At 31.8% G+C, this 20,469-nt stretch overlaps 3 protein-coding genes and 1 pseudogene across 3 annotated transcripts; 1 reads left to right on the top strand and 3 right to left on the bottom strand.

Moving 5' to 3' along the window:
- The first annotated feature begins 1,438 nt into the window (after positions 1-1,438).
- LOC140982884 (uncharacterized) lies at positions 1,439-2,562 on the top strand. The gene is made up of 3 exons (XM_073449659.1): positions 1,439-1,448; positions 1,537-1,819; positions 1,907-2,562. Exons 1-3 carry the CDS (start codon positions 1,439-1,441, stop codon positions 2,490-2,492), a joined length of 879 nt encoding a protein of 292 aa, XP_073305760.1. The 3' UTR covers positions 2,493-2,562.
- Positions 2,563-4,300: 1,738 nt separating this feature from the next.
- Positions 4,301-7,382, bottom strand: LOC140982473 (heat shock cognate 70 kDa protein-like; annotated as a pseudogene).
- Positions 7,383-7,876: 494 nt separating this feature from the next.
- Positions 7,877-10,366, bottom strand: LOC140982372 (heat shock cognate 70 kDa protein-like). The gene is made up of 2 exons (XM_073448852.1): positions 10,118-10,366; positions 7,877-9,753 (listed from the first exon to the last, which is right to left on the bottom strand). The coding sequence occupies exons 1-2, from the start codon at positions 10,329-10,331 to the stop codon at positions 8,141-8,143; spliced, it is 1,827 nt and encodes a 608-aa protein (XP_073304953.1). The 5' UTR covers positions 10,332-10,366; the 3' UTR covers positions 7,877-8,140.
- Positions 10,367-14,945: 4,579 nt separating this feature from the next.
- On the bottom strand, positions 14,946-17,209 carry LOC140983526 (heat shock cognate 70 kDa protein-like). The gene is made up of 2 exons (XM_073450611.1): positions 16,947-17,209; positions 14,946-16,591 (listed from the first exon to the last, which is right to left on the bottom strand). Exons 1-2 carry the CDS (start codon positions 17,158-17,160, stop codon positions 14,979-14,981), a joined length of 1,827 nt encoding a protein of 608 aa, XP_073306712.1. The 5' UTR covers positions 17,161-17,209; the 3' UTR covers positions 14,946-14,978.
- Positions 17,210-20,469: the final 3,260 nt, after the last annotated feature.

Raw genomic sequence — 20,469 nt, forward strand, 5'->3', positions numbered from 1 at the left:
AAAATTTTGTTCTAAAAAATAAATTCATAGTATTTTTATTTTATAAAAAAATATGCATAGATTTAGGTTTTTTTTTCGTTCAATAAGTTGGAAGTGGAATTAACTTGTTTTTTTTTCAATAATCTAGGTGTCCAGGTTTTACCCAACTAATCCTGATAGATTACGATCTTTTTATATAGTTGGGAAATTGCATTTTAATCGACAATAATCACAAATTCGTAATAAAAATTGTTATCGAGGGACGAGGTATTTATCATAATATTGGAAATATCAAATTCTTAAAAAAAATGGATATATCAAATAGCATTCAATCTATGTAATCATCACTTTACCAAATTTTATCATATATTTTAATTTTGTTATCATATATAACATATGTGTTGAGAGCAATAATTGTCATATGTTGAGAGAACAGTCGAAATATGATTTTTAGTTGTTGTATAATTTAAAAGATTTGAATTATGTTGTTGTCATGCAATAAAATTATCTGCTCTATTGTGTACTGTATTTTCAAATTTAAAAGTATATATATAACAATTTCAATTATATAAAGACTTACTTGCTGAGCAACTATTTTTTTTTTTTGTTCATAAAATGACTAACACTTGATCCAATAACGTGAATCTAAAAAACATATATGCAATGTATTTATAAAAGTGAAAATATAATAATTTATTAAANTTTTTTTGTGGGTATATTTGCTGTGGTGGTTTGTGAAGCTTGAGGATTTTTTACCCCCTTCGGTTGAAAAAAGTTTGTTGCTCTGTTGATTGGTTGCTGGAGATAGTGAGAAATGAGAAAGGACAGTGAAACTACATAGAATTTGATGTTTATGATCGTGTTTGATTTAAATTTTGGCCCAAACAAGAGCAAGAAATTGGAAATTAATTATACCTTTTGGCTTATTATGTATGGTAGTGATTGATCTGAAGCTTTCTTGAGTTACAGATGATGGATTAAACAAGGATTTCTTTTTCTCTTTTTAAAAAAGAACTTGGTCTGATTGCTGAGTCGTTGTTCAAAATTGATTTCACATAAGGAAACAAGAACGTGGAAGTTGAGATGCAATCGTGAGTAAACCCCTGGAGTGATCACGGCACCTGGCCTCCCAAAACCTTTTAAGAAAATCTCGAATTTCGAATCATAGTTTTGTTGATTGCATCATGACTGATACAAATTCGTGATGTCGTTTCGGTATGGTATTGTTACTTGTAATGACCGATTGCTTGTATACATTGAACTCAAGATGACTTTCAGAAAAAAAAATCTATCTGTGCTTGTCTCATATCTCCAAAAGAAATGGTCAATTTTTTAATGCTTGAAAATGAATTATCTGTAAAGCCATAATCACTTCTAGCAATCTGGAACTTTAGGCTTTGGAGTTATAATGCAAGTTTCATTAATTTTAGTTGATTGAATTGTGTAAACTATCACTACAATGAACAAGCGTGATATGGTTTTGCTTAGGGAGTCTACTTTTAAAACTTGCACTGTATAATAGAATACTCTGAAGAAAATGGTGACTGAAATGACTAGTCCTGGTTGTATTCATAGCTAAGATAGTGATTCTGTTTGCGTGCCCTGACCGTTTGTTAGTACAAAGAGGTAGATCTCCCAAAATTCTCATTGACGAGATTTTTGTTTTGTTCCAGGTTATTCCTGATTCGATTTCAGGACTACAGAAATTGGAGGAGCTCAATGTCTCATCCAACCTTCTTGAAACATTACCCGATTCCATAGGCTTGTTGATAAATCTTAAAGTCTTAGATGTGTCAGGAAATAAGTTAAAAAAGCTCCCGGAAAGTATTGCTGGTTGCAGGTAAGCTGCTGAAACCGATAAAAATTTGTGATGTACTAAATTGGACATTTTCTTGTCTGGCTACTTTTACCCATTTTTTTTCAACAGGTCTTTAATTGAGTTGGATGCGAGCTTCAATAACTTGATGTTTTTGCCTACAAATATTGGTTACGGATTGGTGAATCTTCAGAAGCTATCCGTTCCCTTTAACAAATTAAGAGCCTTTCCAAACTCCATCTGTGAAATGAAATCATTGAGACATTTGGATGCTCATTTCAACGCAATTCATGGTATACCAAGCACTATTGGAAGGCTTACAAATCTTGAAACACTGAATGCCAGTAGTAATTTCAATGATATAACCGAAGTACCTGAAACAATCGGTGATCTGACAAATCTTATAGAACTTGATCTTAGCAACAACCAAATTCGTGCCCTGCCCGAGTCAATATATCAGCTGCAGAAATTAACCAAGCTTAAAGTGGACCAGAATCCACTTGTGATCCCTCCATTGGAGATCGTGAACAAAGGGCTTAAAGCTATCATGGAATACATGATGAAGAGGGGACTTGATATGTTAGAGGCTGAACAACAAAGAAGTTTGCTTGAACAAAACAGTGAAACGGAGATGGGATGGATAGCATGGGGAACATCCACATTAGGTAAAATATTAAATTATCACAATAAAAAATAAAAATCGTTGAAGAAATAATAATAACCACAGAGAAAATTATTTTGTAGCCAAAAAAATATAACGTAAAAAAATTGGAAAGTTGAATCGAGAGTTCAATATCTTAATATTTTGTGGTAAAGTTGGTCATGTATATTTGGTCATCTTTGTAATTTTTTTTTATCGTTTTTCTAACATAGTATATAATTTAATCAAAGTGGGATGAATAACAGTTTTAAACTAAACAATTGATTCAACAAAATAAGTACACCTAATGTTCTTTGTCATTCTCCACACGACTTTTAAGAAGAAAATTCCAACAAATGAATATTATATTAATTCCAAAAAATTAGTATTATTAATCGAGAGAAAAGAAAGATAAACCAGACTTTAGGAATAAAACTACTCACTCACGCATCAGATCTGTTAAGAACGATCGCTTTATCAATAATAATAGCTAGTAATAACGATATAACTTAAATTTTTTAAACTGTACAATAAGTCAAACACCACGTTTCAATTGTTCTACCCAACAATAATTTAGGACATACAAATAATATTTGAGCATGTTTTAGTTATTTTGTGTCAATGTTATATGATCTTAAAAATAAGTCAGTTTTGCTTTATTTATTTAAAAACTTTTCAAGAGTTTATTTATGAATAATATAAGATCGTTTGTAGAAATGTTAACTAAATATTTGCAGATGTCTTAATTATAACTTCCATGGTATTATATAAAATATTTAAAATAGTTTATAGCCTTAGCTAAATACGCTCTTATTATTGACAAGCGATCGAGTGCTCATAAGGATTATATTATTAAGAACATGACATTTGTGGATTAATTCATATGTTTTTTTTTATTATTTACAATTTATGTAAAACATTTACTAATCTCCCAATTCCATAACTTATATCATTTTAATTAATTGATGTTTAGACAGTCCAAATTTAGATGAGGTAACTGGTAAGTACTTGTAGATATAATAATAAAAAATAAAAAAACTGAAAGAAAAGAAAAACAAATCAAATAAGCGAAATAAGGTAAAAGTTTGCCAGTTTGGGAAAATTTTGGTCATAAAGATAAATCACAAAAACTCATGTGAGACGATCTCACGAGTCAATTTGGTGATACCAATATTCTATTTGACTAACTTAAAAAAATATTATTTTATATTATAAATATATGCATGATTGACCCATTTTACGAATAAATATATGTAAGACCGTCTGATCATAGATCTACTAAAGATCATATATGTTTTTCACATAGATTAAGAAAATCATTGGAAAAACAAATGTTACAAACAAATTTTTAATTTTATTTATATTTAATTCATTCAAAAAAAAATGATTATACATTTTACAAGACTTAATTAATAGAAGCATATTAAAAATAAAGTAGTGTTGTCTTATTATATTAAGTAGTGAGTCTTCTCTGATACGGTCTGGTGATCTTATTATGTTAGTAGCGAGTCTTATTATGTTAAAAATAAAGTAATATATGATCTTACAAAGAAAATTAATATGTATGACATAAAGAATAACGTTTTTTCATAAATCGGATCCGATTAGAAATTTGTTGATATATAAAGCAATCTCATAAGAATTTTTGTGTAAGTTAAATAATCCTACGAAATCTTAATTAATATTTATTTTTACATAACAAACCTTTAAAAATATGTGAACTTGTCCACATTAAATCTTAAATGTCTCATTTAAGTAAATAATTAATTAAAATAACAAATTTCTAATTTACTATGAAATTTTCGTAATACTAACCAAGGAAACACCTAAGTTTAATAATTTATGATATTGACTTGTCGATTAATATCTTGAAAATCAATAATCCCCACATGCTAAGTCTCAATAAATTATGCATAATATTTCAAAAACAAAGAAACGCCAAATGAATCTCCCTCCAAAAGCAATCAATCTTGATCTATGATTTTTTTAATAATAGGATCCCAAATGCTCTCCAACTCCTTTCTTGTATTTTCATACAGACACGCTTCTTCATCTGTGTGTTCATCCAACCACTTTATAGCAAACTTGATCAGGCCTTCTAGTTTTTTGGCGTCAGGATTTAGTAATTTGGAAGGATATTTTCTGATCATAGCTCTGGTGCCGTAGACATAATTTTCCAGAGAATTCTGCTCCTCGAATTTCTTTTTATGTTCCTCATCATCTAACTTCATTCTCTCGGCTTCCTCCAACAATCTGTCAATCTCATCCTCGGACAGCATGCCTTTGACATTGCTGATTGTGATGCTATTTTTCTTACCAGTTTTTTTATCTCGAGAGTTAAGATACCGTCAGCATCAATATCAAAGCATACCTTTATTTTTGGGATGCCCCTCGGTGCAGGAGGAATGCCAGACAAAACAAATGAACCCAATAGAATATTGTCACTTGTTCTAGGCCTTTCACCCTCGTACACTTCTAAATTTCCATTAGTTTGGTCATCGTAGTGAGTAGTCACTTGTGTTTTCTTTTTAGTAGGAACAGTGGTGTTTCTTGGAACAACTACGAGCATTTTATCATGTACAAGGCACAACCCAAGAGATAGAGGCGTAACATCCCACAGTTTCAGGTCTTTAATCTCATAATTACCGTGTCCAGTCAAAACAGCTGCCTGAACCGCTGCACCATAAGCTACGGCCTCATCAGGGTGAATGCTTTTGCATAATTCCTTACCATCAAAGAAATTTTGAAGTAATTGTTGTACTTTTGGAATTCTAGTGGATCCACCAACAAGCACAACATCATGGATACTTTTCTTGTCCATCTTGGCATCATTCAAACACTTCTCCACGTGGCCAATGCATTCCTCAAACAAGGCCATGTTGAGTTCCTCAAATTTGGCCCGTGATATTTTGGATTCAAAATCGATTCCGTTGTACAAACAATCTGTCGGCAAGAGTACTTTTCAAAAAAAGGTAGGGCCAGTCAAAGAAAGTGGTTGGCGGAAGCTTCGTGGAAATTCCAAATAGAAGAGAAAACGCGTTTTTATACGCGTTTTCACACTGACAGGAAGTTCTATAAATAGAGCTCACCCCTTCATTCTGAAATCATCCCTTCTTCGATTTTTCTCTTTTGAGTGCTTAGTTTTATAATATTTGTGAGGTGTTTGTTCTCCTGTATTAAGAGAGTGTGTGTTCTCTTTGGAAACACAGTGAGTGAGTTGTACACCACAAAATATTATAGTGGAATTCTTTTCATCTTGCTCGTGGTTTTTACCCTAATAATTTTTAGAGGTTTTCCACGTAAATCTCGGTGTCCAATTTATTCTTTATTTTCGGGTTTATTATCTCAAATTCCGTACGTGGGACCAACACAATCAAGTCCAATAGTTGTGTGTGCCATAAAAGACAGATTCCTCTTTGCCCTCTCACAAGCTGTTCTCAACCTTCTTAATGCTCGTGGGTTGTCTCTTATATCCTTTTTGTTCTTTCTCTTGAATTCTTCAACAAAATACTTAATCATTATGTAGTCAAAATCCTCTCCTCCAAGGTGGGTGTCACCCGCAGTTGACTTAACCTTGATGGTACTCTTCACCATTGTGAGAAGAGAAACATCAAAAGTGCCACCACCAAGGTCAAAGATAAGCACATTCTTTTCACCACTAATCTTTTGGTTGAGACTATAAGCAATGGCTGCAGCAGTTGGTTCGACAATGACACGCAATACATTGAACCCAGAAATAATTCCTGCATCTCTAGTCGCTCGCCGTTGGGAATCATTGAAATAGGCAGGTACTGTAATAACTGCATTTTTTACTGTAGATTCAAGATAAGCTTCTGCAATCTCCTTCATCTTGGTGAGTACCATTGAAGATATCTCTTCGGCAGCAAATTGTTTCTCTTCACCTTTGTAGGTTACCACAATCATGGGCTTATCATGGCTACCTGAAATGACCTTGAATGGCCAAAGCATCAAATCTTTCTGGACCAAAGGCTCGCGGAATCTCCTACCAATCAATCTCTTTGCATCTGCCGAGTAAATTATATTGTAGAAGCATTATATATTTACGGACCATATGAATAAGACTATCTTAAACATCATTTTTTTGTTCAATGAAAAATCCCACGGTTTCCAAATTGTACATTATCATTTGTATACGCATGAATACAAGCAGAGGGATTATCCAAGCATATCTTAACGATTATGGTAGCTTATAAACCACATAATGCCAAGATTTAGATAAAGGTCCAAGACTCCAAATAATTGTTACAGAATCACATATTTCACACCAAAAGCCTTTCAAAATCACATCCGCTCATGCTGAACTCAAAACTCGAGAGTTTTCTACAGAAAAGAAAGCGCCCAACTTTGGTAGCAACCAAATTTGACACATATTATAAATTCTGCCGATCGAGTTTTAGTGGAGGAGAAAGAAAAATACAGATAACAAAATCAGAATCCAAATGCATCCTTATGATATTTCCCAAAACAGATAGAAGTGCCATATATTAGATGAAACCCACAAATACAGCACCAATTCATAAGGTTAATGAATAAAGAAAGTGGGAATCTTGATGCCTCACCAAAAACAGTGTTAATGGGGTTAAAGGCGACGACATTCTTGGCAGCATCGCCTATGAGACGTTCGGTTTCATTGAACGCTACATAAGAAGGCGTAACCCGGTTGCCCTGATCGTTGGGTATAATCTCCACTCGATCGTTCCTCCACACAGCCACGCATGAATAAGTGGTGCCCAAATCGATTCCGATCGCCGGCCCTTCGCTTTCTCCAGCCATGGCAAATCAAGTGAACAGCTTTGAGTAACTTAAACGATAAGTTGTTTACAGAGTGTATGGCCAGAAGATTAAAAAATAAAATTGGGAAGCTGAATTTGCAAAAACGTCTGTAGGTATTCACGCTGAATTCGGCTGAGTTAGGCAAACCAAAGGCGGGAAATGACTTTCTTGAAATTGGAAACAATTTTTGAACTTCAAAATTTATTATTATTTCTAAATATGTAAACTTATTTTCTATTTTTATACAAGTTCAACAAGTCCTCTTAAAATGGTATAATAACTTTTTCAGTCAATTAATTTGTCTCATGTTGATTTTGACACGCTACATATTGGTTTTTAGTGCATTTGAATTTTTTTTTACTTTTAATCATAATTTGCTGGAAGATTGAAGTGACGCGAAAAATATTGATGCAGTTTTAAAAATTGTTGTCATGTCAGTAATCGAATCAAATTAGTCGAACCACTGTATGGCATATTTGATCTCATCTTCTACATTTTTCGTGAGATAAATGTTATTTAAAATTCATCATCAAATCTTTTTACGAGACAAATACATCAATCCAACGGCTACCTTATATTTGACTCAAAAATGCTTGTTAACAACATGGAAGTTATATTGTGACAAAGCATCTGATATACTAAATTAGTAGCTTAAATTTTTTCATTTAAAACAACTAATTAACTAAACATCAATGACAAACTATACATTCAACAAAAAGTGAATTTGACTCAGCGCCAAAGTTCACAATAAATTTAAAGCATCAATTTTCAGAATCCAAGCAAATACAATACTTGATTTAAGTTACTTTTATAATGATTTTTCGTTCATATTTAGTCTTTACAAAAACTTTTATCACATAAAAAAAGAGAAAAAGTTCAAATCACACCAATGCATCTCTCTCAATCATAAGCTATAATTTTGTAATAATAGGCTCCCAAATACTTTCCAACTCCTTTCTTTTATTTTCAAGCACAGATCTTTCTGCATCTTTGTGCTCATCCAACCACTGCATAGCAGATTCGATCTCGCTTTCTGTTTTCTTGGCATCGGTAAGCTTTCTTGTCACAGCTCTAACTTTGTAAACATAATCTTCCAAAGAATGTTTTGCCTCAAATCTCTTTTTATGCTCCTCATCCTCCAACTTCAATCTCTTGGCTTCTTCCAACATCCTCTCAATCTCATCTTGTGACAACATGCCTTGAACATTGCTGATAGTGATTCCATTTGTACTACCAGTTGCCTTATCTTCAGCCGTCACGTTCAAGATTCCATTAACATCAATATCAAAGCACACCTTTAAGTCTGGGACGCCACTTGGAGCAGGAGAAATGCCAGACAAAACAAATCTACCCAACAAAATGTTGTCGCTTGCTCTAGGCCTTTCACCCTCGTACAATGGGAACGCCACACTAGTTTGGTTATCATCACCGGTGGTGAACATTTTTTCCTTCCTTGTAGGAATTGTGGTATTCCTAGGGACTACTACACTCATTTTTACACCATCAACACGCACACCAAGAGAGAGAGGGGTGACATCACACAACACCAGATCTCGAATCTCGACAGTACCTTGGCCAGTCAAAATTGCCGCTTGAATTGCCGCCCCATGGGCTACAGCTTCATCGGGGTGAATACTTTTGCATAGCTCCTTACCATCAAAGAAATCTTGCAGTAATTGTTGAACCTTCGGAATTCTAGTGGATCCACCAACAAGAACCACATCGTGGATGCTTTCCTTGTCCATCTCAGCATCCTTCAAACACTTCTCAACATGGACAATGCATTCTTCAAACAAGTCAATGTTCAGCTCCTCAAATTTGGCACGTGTTATTTTAGAGTTGAAATCGATTCCGTCATACAAACAATCAATCCCAATAGTTGTATGTACCATAGAAGACAATTCCCTCTTTGCCCTCTCGCAAGCCTTCTTCAGCCTTCTCAATGCTCGAGGGTTGTTGTTTATGTCTGCTTTGTGCTTCCTCTTGAACTCTTGAACAAAATGGTTCAACATTCTATTGTCAAAATCCTCTCCTCCAAGGTGAGTGTTGCCAGCAGTTGACTTAACCTTAAAGGTTCTCTTCACCATTGTAAGAAGAGAAACATCAAAAGTGCCGCCACCGAGGTCGAAAATAAGCACATTCTTTTCCTCGGAGCTACTAGACATTTTGTCAAGACCGTAGGCAACGGCGGCCGCAGTTGGTTCAACAAGGATACGCAAGACGTTGAGCCCAGAAATGACTCCAGCATCTTTGGTTGCCCGCCTCTGGGAATCATTGAAGTATGCAGGTACGGTTATAACAGCATTTTTAACTGTAGATCCAAGAAAATCTTCTGCAGTCTCCTTCATCTTGGTCAGTACCATTGAAGAAATTTCTTCAGCAGCATATTGCTTCTCTTCACCTTTGTAGGTAACCACAATCACCGGCTTATCATTTTCACCACAAATAACCTTGAATGGCCAAAGCATCACATCTTCCTGGACCAATGGGTCGCTGAATCTCCTACCGATCAATCTTTTAGCATCTATAAAGTAAGTCATATTCATAGAAGCATTACACTATCAGAGACCATATTAATGAAGAAGACTGTCTTAAGCAGTTTTTTCTTCACTAACAAATTCTACACTTTCCAAATTCTACAATTTCATTACCACACACATCCAAATCAACAGAAGAGTTATTCAAGCATATCTTTAGATCATGAAAGTTTATGAACAAGAAACTTGGACCAACAATTTAATCAACACACATATACTTTAGCATATGCAGATTGAGTTTTAATGAGGAAAAAGAAATACAAATAAGAACATTAGAATCCAAACGCATCATCTACATACAACAAAAAGGTTATTGAATGAAGAAATTGGTTATCATGTATAATGTCTCACCAAAAACAGTGTTAGTGGGGTTAATGGCGACTACGTTCTTGGCAGCATCGCCGATGAGACGTTCGGTTTCATTGAAAGCTACATAAGAAGGTGTGATCCGGTTGCCTTGATCATTTGGTATGATCTCAACACGATCACGTTGCCACACCGCCACACATGAATAAGTGGTACCCAAATCGATTCCAATCGCCGGTCCTTCATCATTTCCAGCCATGGTCTAACTATACTATAAGGACACTCGGAGTTAACAATTTATAAACAAGTTGAACTCAAAGTCGATGGTTTTGTTTAGTAAGGAGAATCAGCTAATTTAAAACTTATAATTTTTAATTAAAACTAATATAGTAGGCCAGGGCCTCACAAAATATTTTATGTTCATTAAGTGACAAGAAATTAAATACCAAGTGAAGTCTAGGTCTTATTTTAATTTCATAAAATCGCTGAAGCGTCATATTTCGATCATAATTCTAGCAGAGAGATCTTATTGCCATGCACCAACAATTCATTTCTCAATAATTGCATTACTTTGTAATGCATGAGAATTGAACATATGACATTGACTCTTATATCAATTGTAGTATTGTTCTCTTGACAATCTAACATACATATAAATATATGACTTCTAATTGTGAAATTTCTAATATACCCTTGTTGATTTAATTTAGCAAATTAAATCAATAGTTTTTTTATGGGTTCTTTTGTAATTTATTGTATATATTAAATGACTTTGAATATTAATGTGAATTTTCTCATATACCTTTGTTGATTTAATTTAGCAAGTTAAATCAATAGTTTTTTATGGGTTCTTTTGTAATTTATTGTCTATCTTAAATGCCTTTGAATATTAATGTATATTGAATTTATCAATTTCCCCATTATTTTTCTTTGTTGCTACTAAAATTTGCTACTAAAATGAGTGTATTTTTTGATGATTGCTAATGAATATTTAATATTTATATCTTATCTTATCTTTTATTTTACATATAAATATGTCAATTTTATAATAAGTTGATTTTAAAATATGAACTAAGAAGCATCATATATGTTATAGATATTGAAATATGTTAAAGATTATTTCTAAGAATATTTTTTTAACGTAAAATTATTATGTGATTGCATTTTTTCAATATTTTTCTGAAATTATTTTTTAATTGTGATTTTGCTACTTGTACCTCTCATTGCGGAGGTAGAAAACCTTGTACCATGTATGGATATATAACTCGCTTTACATTACATACATAAAAAACAATTTTTTCTCTTTTCTACGTATTAATTAATTTATCATTATATATGATGAATTTATATATATAAAAACTATTTTTCACATTTCAAAATAACAAAATTGTTATTTAATATTACTCACTTATTAAATTTACTAAGTTATATTAACCAATTCATGGTGCATTATTACTATGATTGTAATTTAATAGAACATAGGTGAGGGCATAGGGTGGTCATCCTAATAATTAATATTTGTGTTTAAATTATTATTAATAATTAAAATTACTGTGTTCGATGAAATTATTTGATTAGTGAGAATAAATTTGATTTAGAGAAATGATTTCTAGAATGTAAAATAACATCCATATCATATTTGTTAGGTACAATAATTGTTTATGCAAGGTAGAACAATCGAAATGTGACGTTTGAGTTGTTTTACGATTTTAAAATATTTTAGTTAACGCTACATTGTTACCCCGGTTATAACTTTTGGTAAAGCGACATATTTTTTGTAGCTTAATTGTTTTTTTGTAATATTCGACAGTATTCAAAATATTGTTTTGCTATATATTACTTTTTAATGATTATATATATTTTGTGTGTGATATAAATATATTCTAAATTAGTTTTAGAATTATGTGAATATATGCATTTTTTTTATATTTTTATGATGTTATGACTTAAATTTTTAAAAAACATTTAGTAACATTTGAAATATTAATATTTGTATCTAAAAATTACGATGTGTCCCATTAGTTTTTTTAAAAGGAAAAAATACCGTTATATTTTGGACTTTTTCGATTATGAATTATTTTGAATTTTTTTTTGCCTCCTTAATAAAATATATATCTACATCCCTTATCTCGAGAGAATTTTTTTCTAATATATTATCTGCTCTTGAATTTTCTTGTATTTTCTCATAATTTTTATTTCAAGTAATTATATCAATAATTTTAAAATTAATATATACATCATATCTATTTTAATCACTCCATTTTTTTCAATTTTTTTAAGACCCAAATCGTGAACGAGTCAAATAAACAAAACAGAAAGATCATAGTAAAAAACACACAAGCATCAAAGAGATTAATCAAAATCAAATCTGACGATGAAAAGAAACATAAAAATTAAATATGATGTTATGATTACTGAATTTAATCGAAGAAAAAAGCAGAAAAAATAAAATAAAAATATGAAAAAGATACTGAAAAATTCGAAAATCATGCGAGCAAAGGATTGAAGAAACTAAATCATGGTTGTTTAAAATGATAAATAAGCTGTGAAATAATATATGTTATTGAATAATTTGTGAAAAATTATGTTTCTACGTTCATTTGCAAATTTAGAATCAATATTCATAACGTACTTAAATTCGTTATCCACGTGCAACGCACGTGCTTTGCTATTAGTGTACTAAAATATATTGCTTCTGGTAATAGTAAACTCAAATTTTATAAACCCTACAGAAGCACAAATTGACATATTTTTATTGCTATTCTAACAAAGATAATTATTGCTTTTCAACATCTAACTTTGATTAAATAACATGTTTAATTGGTTTCAAATTGAAACGACTTTTGTAAAATATGTCTTAAATGTATCGTGCATATCAGTAAATGAAATACAAGACGCTATTCTCACTATTTAATTAAGAGAAAATTATGTTATTATATATAATTTAAAATTTTGATATATGATAATATAATTTCCAAAGCTATATATGTTTGGATGCTTCTTACATGAACGAATTGGTCATATTAAAAGAAGAAAAGGCTAATAAATTGAATTGAATTGAATCATTAAATTAATGTGATTTTGGCGTGTATTGAAGTCAACTCTGTCTAGCCATTCTCGATCTTGAACTTCCATTATTTATTTAATTGTTGCAAATTGTACATTAATTAAATTATTTCATTTATTAGTTCTTTTATTTTGTATTCTGCACTACATAGTGTGATAATATACAGACTATATATATAATTACTAGATTATATAATTTCCAAAACATGTACTTCATTTTGTGTATTTTTGTTTTTGAGTTATTACATAATTTGAACTACTCTTCATTCTTTTCTTTTTGTGATGCTAAGATTAACAAGAAATAAGTAGTGCAAATGGTTGATAAAAAAATTTTATGCCCTCGTATGTTGATAGAGATTTCCATATTGACTTGGATTAAAGTAATCAATCGATGCATAAACGACATTAATTTGATTAAGAGTAAGTCTTTTATGAGACAGTCTCACGAATTTTTATCGATGAGACTGGTCAACTCTACCGATATTCAAAATAAAAAGTAATACTTTTAGCATAAAAAGTAATATTTTTTCATGAATGACCCAAATAAGAGATTCGACCCACGAAATTGATCCAAATAAGATATTCGACCCACGATATTCACAAGAGTTTTTGTGTTTGATTAAATAATATGTTTAATTGATTTTTCAATTTCGAACTGACCTTTTCAAAATACGACATAAACGTAACCAACAAGCAAATAAAAGTAAGAGATTTTTTTTTATTATTATGTGAGAACTGAAAGGAATGACAACAGAAAATGCATCAATGATGGTAGATGTAAATTTTACAAAAGAAGCATTCAGACGAGAAGACGGTGTTTTCATACGAACGAAGAGCTCTCATCTCAGATATAAAAAGAACATTCACATACATATTCGAAACTGAATAATTTTCATAGAAAAATCTTAATTCAATATTGATTCAAATCTAGTACGATTCAACGCTATCTAACACAAAGCCCAACAATTCATCTTCATCAAGTTCTGTCTTCTCTCATACTTATTAAGTGCAGGGAATCCCGTTGGAGTAGGATGAATGCTAGATAGAACTGCTTTTAGTCCCCTTAATTTAAAATACTAATTAACTAGATATCAATGGCAAACTATACGTTCAACAAAAAGTGAATTTGACTCGCGCCAAAGTAATTTAAAGCATCAACCTATAATATGACAAGGGCTTCTCCAACCTTGCACCAAAATGACGTGAAAAGTCATTTTGGTGCAAGGTTTATTGCTCCAATGGGGGCGTTATCTTTTGTACCAAGATAGCACCTCACCCTCCCTTGCACCAAATTTGGTGCAGGGAAAATCTCTGCGTCAAATTTGGTGCAATAATTTTCATTTTTTTTATAAAATTAGTTGTTTTTAATAATTATTAATAATATATAATAATAATTTAATATTTGTTTATTAATTTAATAATTATATATTTAACATAAAAAATTAATTATAAATAATTATTAATTTTATAAGTAAATGCTTAATTATTGATTTTTTTAATATTTATTTATTTATGTTAATTATTAATAATTAAGGAATATTTCGAGAATATTTTTTTGGTGTAAGATTTGAAATAAATAGCTTGAAGATAGATGTTGTATTTGGTGCAAAAATCACACTATTTTAATGTAAAATTTACACCAAAATAGATTTTGTGGTTAGAGATGGCTTAAGCAATTTTCAGAATTTTAACAAATACAAAACCTGATTTTAAGTTATTTTTATAATGATTTTTCCTTAATATTTAATGAGGCAAAAACTTATTCGGGCGTAATAATCAAGTCGAAAGTTTGGGCAAAAAATGTTCAAATCACACCAAATGAATCTCTATCAATCATAAGCTATAATTTTGTAATAATAGGCTCCCAAATACTTTTCAATTCCTTTCTTTTATCTTCAAGCACAGATCTTTCTGCATCTTTGTGCTCATCCAACCACTCCATAGCAGATTCGATCTCGCTTTCTGTTTTCTTGGCATCGGTAAGCTTTCTTGTCACAGCTCTAGCTTTGTAAACATAATCTTCCAAAGAATTCTTTGCCTCAAATCTCTTTTTATGCTCCTCATCCTCCAACTTAAATCTCTTGGCTTCTTCCAACATCCTCTGAATCTCATCTTGAGACAACATGCCTCGAACATTGCTGATAGTGATCCCATTTGTATTACCAGTTGCTTCATCTTCAGCCGTCACAGTTAAGATTCCATTAACATCAATATCAAAGTACACCTTCATTTTAGCCACGCCCTTCAGAGCAGGAGAAATGCCAGACAAAGCAAATTCACCCAAAAAAATGTTGTCCCCTGTTCTAGGCCTTTCACCCTCGTACACTGGGAACCGCACAATAGTTTGGTAATCAGAACGAGTGGTCAACCCCCATTTTTCCTTCCTCGTAGGAATTGTGGTATTCCTAGGAACTACTACACTCATCTCACCATCATTTTGCTCTATACCAAGAGAGAGTGGGGTGACATCCTGCAACACCAGGTTTCGAATCTCAAGAGTTCCCTGGCCAGTCAAAATTGCCGCTTGAATTGCTGCACCATAGGCTACAGCTTCGTCGGGGTGAACGCTTTTGCACAGCTCCTTACCATCAAAGAAATCTTGAAGTAATTGTTGAACCTTCGGAATTCTAGTGGATCCACCAACAAGCACCACATCGTGGATGCTTTTCTTGTCCATCTCCGCATCCTTCAAACACTTCTCAACGTGGCCAATGCATTCTTCAAACAAGTCCATGTTGAGCTCCTCAAATTTGGCACGTGTTATTTTAGAGTTAAAATCGATTCCGTCATACAGACAATCAATCCCAATATGTGTATGTACCATAGAAGACAATTCCCTCTTTGCCCTCTCACAAGCCATCTTCAGCCTTCTCAATGCTCGGGGGTTGCTGATGTCTCTTTTGTGCTTCCTCTTGAACTCTTGAACAAAATGGTTCAACATTCTATTGTCAAAATCCTCCCCTCCAAGGTGAGTGTTGCCAGCAGTTGACTTAACCTTAAAGGTGCTCTTCACCATTGTGAGAAGAGAAACATCAAAAGTGCCGCCACCGAGGTCGAAAATAAGCACATTCTTTCCATCGGATATACTATACATTTTGTCAAGACCATAGGCAATGGCGGCAGCAGTTGGTTCAACAAGGATTCGCAAGACGTTGAGCCCAGAAATGACACCGGCATCTTTGGTTGCCCGCCTCTGGGAATCATTGAAGTATGCAGGTATGGTTATAACAGCATTTTTAACTGGAGATTCAAGAAAAGCTTCGGCAATCTCCTTCATCTTGGTCAGTACCATTGAAGAAATTTCTTCAGCAGCATATTGCTTCTCTTTACCTCTGTGGGTAACCAAAATCACTGGCTTGTCATTTTCACCACAAATAACCTTGAATGGCCAAAGCATCACATCTTTCTGGACCAATGGGTCGCTGAATCTCCTACCGATCAATCTTTTAGCATCTATAAAGTAAGTCATATTCATAGAAACATTATACTATCAGATACCATATTGATGAATAAGACTTGTCTTCCAAATACATCAGATGACAGCATTCTTTTGTTCAGTAAGAAATTAAATTCCACAGTTTGCAAATTGTACCATTTCATTAGCACACACATGGAACTGAACCGAAGCATCATTCGAGCATATCGTTGGCTTATGAAGTTATGATAGTTTACAGAATCACATCAACTCAAAGTGAAAACAGAACCAGAGTTTTTCTACAGAAACTTAGGGAAGAACTTAAAACAATAGAATCCAAACGCATCATCTAGATGCAACAAACAAGATGTGTGAATGAAGAAAATGTCTCACCAAAAACAGTGTTAGTGGGGTTCATGGCTACTACGTTCTTGGCAGCATCGCCGATGAGACGTTCGGTTTCACTGAAAGCTACATAAGAAGGTGTGATCCGGTTGCCTTGATCATTGGATATGATCTCCACGCGATCCCGTTTCCACACCGCCACGCATGAATAAGTGGTGCCCAAATCGATTCCAATCGCCGGTCCTTCATCATTTCCAGCCATGTCTAGTAGCTTTACTAAGAGGACACTCGGAAGTGGTAAGTTCAAGAATGTATAAAGAAGACCGAAACACCTACTTTTATAATTATGTCTGAAATGAATAATTTATTGTTTGGATTAAATATTTATTATGTATGTTTTAATATTTAATATTCTAAATAATAAAATAGAATATAAAATTAAAATAATTAAAGTACAAAATGGGGAAAAGAGGTCGTCATCCATATTAAAATTGTCGATTTTTTTTTAGGGAGAAAAACATTTTCTATAGATATGGAATCTATAGTCCAAGCAGAAAAATAGTATTTTTGGTCTAATAACTTATTCAATTTTGAATTTTGATTTATTACGTGATTAAAATTTAGTTCTTGTATACTAATTTTTTAAAAATCTAAATATATCATACTCCCTAACTAGTAAATGATGGGAAGACCATACAAGGTAGAGTCTTTATATTAATATATTTTTTAAGTTAGGTCTGAAAGTTAAAAAGAGATTTAAAATTGGTCTTTATTTTAAACAAAATTCATGGTGTCATATAATTGAATAATATGTTTCTTGTGAGACGGTCTCACGAATCTTTTCTGTGAGACGAGTCAACCCTACCGATATTCACGATAAAAAGTAATACTCTTAACATAAAAAGTATTACTTTTTAATGGTTCACAATAAAAAGTAATATCCTTAACATAAAAAGTAACAATTTTTCATGGATGACCCAAATAAAATATATGTCTAACAAAATACGATCCGTGAGAACGTTTCAGACAATTTTTTGCTATAATTGAAACATATGCATCCGAACAATATTTAATGGTCTTATTCGAAATTAATGATACAGAAAAATCAATAAGTGGAACACTCAAGTCTCAACCACTTGTATATGAGAGAGAATAATAATGCAAATAGACTAGCTAGACTCTTGACTTGATTACAACCTCATGCACGAAGTCATCAACACCCAATTTTGTTTTCTTAGCCCTATATAACTTAGAATATTTTATATTTTAGTCGTGTAATATATCAAAGCTTGGTTTCATATAATTACTTGGATTTTTTTTAAAATTTTGTCTTTTTTTTGTCTGAAGCCAATAAATCCACGTAATATTACTTATTTAGTATGTTTTTGTCTTGATGTGACACATGTAATAACAATAAATCTTATATTACACACATTAAAATTCACCTAAGATAAATAAAGAGGAACGACAATATTTTTTCTCTCATTTTGAAATATTGAATGATATATATATATTTTTTTAAATCAAATGTTAAAAAAAAGTATTTTTTAAAAATTAATAATTCTTTTATTGGGGGTATGAATCAGATACAACAGTTCATACTTTACGATTAAAAAATTATTATTTTTTTTAAAAAAAATCACTATTTTTCTACCAAACTAAATGAATTCATAATAATTACAAGAAAGGTCAATTACAAGTTGATCTCACAGCATGAAAAAAGAAATTTGTTGCTTCATTTTTTTTTAGAAATTTATATCAATCGAGTCATATGTCATGGTCTGACAGTTTCAGCGCAGAGACTTAAAGATTTTGGTAAATGAAGCTGTCAAAGAGGCTTGGTGTCATCCGAAACATTCTTCAGTGCTGATATTGCCTTTCCTTGCGAATGATGAATGACTTGAATGTTATAGGTTCCTTAACATAGTGGACAAGACTTAAACATTTTAAGACCATATGAAAAGATGTAGAATATTTTGTTGGATCTAAAAAGCTTTCGGAGCAATCTAGAAAGATGTAGAGACTTATAGAAATATATCGACTACTCTACAAAATTTTTGTATGTTGTAGAATGTAAGGCAAATATCACACATTTACTTAGAAGAGCTAAGTCTGTGACACATGGGATGCATTCAATTAATCGATTTTTTAATTTAGTAGTCATGATAAAGGGATTGATGGATTTTTGTAATTCATGCTTAATAAATTAGAGGATATAATTTCAAACATGATACGATACATACATACTTTGTTTCATTCTTTGGTCTTAATACATTAGATATCTAAGTCATATAAATTAATCAGCTAACAATTTATCTTATGACATTTTAAACACAACTTTAGTTAAGAGTTACAATCATTGTCCATGATCGAACATTTATCGTTTTATCAAAAGTTATAATTGATAATAATACTAATGATGCAACTTCAATATTTTAATTCGTATAACAAATCCATGGTTCTTCTAGCAGGGTTAATTATTGCACCCCAACAATAACTCTCTCAATAATTGCGTTTGTTGCAATTAATGAGAATCTTTTTTACCCAAATATATAAATGATAGTAACAGTGCAACTCCAATTTTTAAATCTTACAACTCAAGAGTCATGGTTTGATCCCTATCATAATAGTAATAATGATTGTACATCAACAATCATCATTCCAACAATTGTACACTTTGAAATCAATGGAAATCCATTTCACCAAAAGTTATAGCTTATAGTAACGGTGCAACTCCAATCTTTAAAATATATAACGACTCAAACGTCATGGCTCGATATCTCTGCTAACAGAGATAATTATTGTATCCCGAAAATCATATTCATAATAATTGCATTCTCTGTTGCCAATGAGAATCCGTTATACGAAAAATTATAGATGATAGTAATGGTACAACTTCAATATTTTAAAGCGTACAACAACGCAAACGTTACGATTCGATCGTTCTCCTAGAAACGAAAATTATTGCACCTCAACATAAATATGTAAGCATGCTATCATGTGTTTTAATTATTTGAAATTTTTATCATAATATATTTTCAAATTATTGAATCTATACTATATATTAAGAATGCTCATAATAGAGAGAAAATAGACACCAAAATTTTTTTCCCAAATTTGCCCTTACAGAATACTAATATTACATTTTTATTTTTTTTATTTTTTTCAAAATTTAACAAACAATTTTTTTTTACTTTTGTATTTTTTTTTAAATTTCAATAATTTAAATAGCACTTTAATCCTTCGATAATTTTTCAAATTTCACTTTAGCCTCTCGATAATTATAAAAAAAATTGTACACACATACACCGCATGTGCAGAGTTATTAGTTCTAATTAAGTGATGATTTTAAATCTGAATTGGAAAGTAAAAAGGTCCCATGGGATATATAGCATATCCCGAGAATCTTGAATTTGGTGTGTGATATTGCACATGTCTTGTCAAACTTAATACGGCAAAAAATCCCAATAATACGAAGTAAAGTTGGACAGATGTGACCGAGATTAGGATTTGAAATATTAACTAATTTTAGGCTAAAAGTAAGAGCATCATTTCACTTATAATAACCATG

This window comes from Primulina huaijiensis, chromosome 8 (genome assembly GCF_012295235.1).
Source record: "Primulina huaijiensis isolate GDHJ02 chromosome 8, ASM1229523v2, whole genome shotgun sequence".
Taxonomy (NCBI): Eukaryota; Viridiplantae; Streptophyta; class Magnoliopsida; order Lamiales; family Gesneriaceae; genus Primulina; species Primulina huaijiensis.

Coding starts and splice junctions, on each gene's coding strand:
- LOC140983526 (XM_073450611.1), bottom strand. CDS start 17,160: ATGGCTGGAAATGATGAAGGACCGGCGATTGGAATCGATTTGGGCACC. Junction 16,592..16,946: donor CCCCACTAACACTGTTTTTG/GTGAGACATTTT, acceptor CTTACTTTATAG/ATGCTAAAAGATTGATCGGT.
- LOC140982884 (XM_073449659.1), top strand. Junction 1,820..1,906: donor GAAAGTATTGCTGGTTGCAG/GTAAGCTGCTGA, acceptor TTTTTTCAACAG/GTCTTTAATTGAGTTGGATG.
- LOC140982372 (XM_073448852.1), bottom strand. CDS start 10,331: ATGGCTGGAAATGATGAAGGACCGGCGATTGGAATCGATTTGGGTACC. Junction 9,754..10,117: donor CCCCACTAACACTGTTTTTG/GTGAGACATTAT, acceptor CTTACTTTATAG/ATGCTAAAAGATTGATCGGT.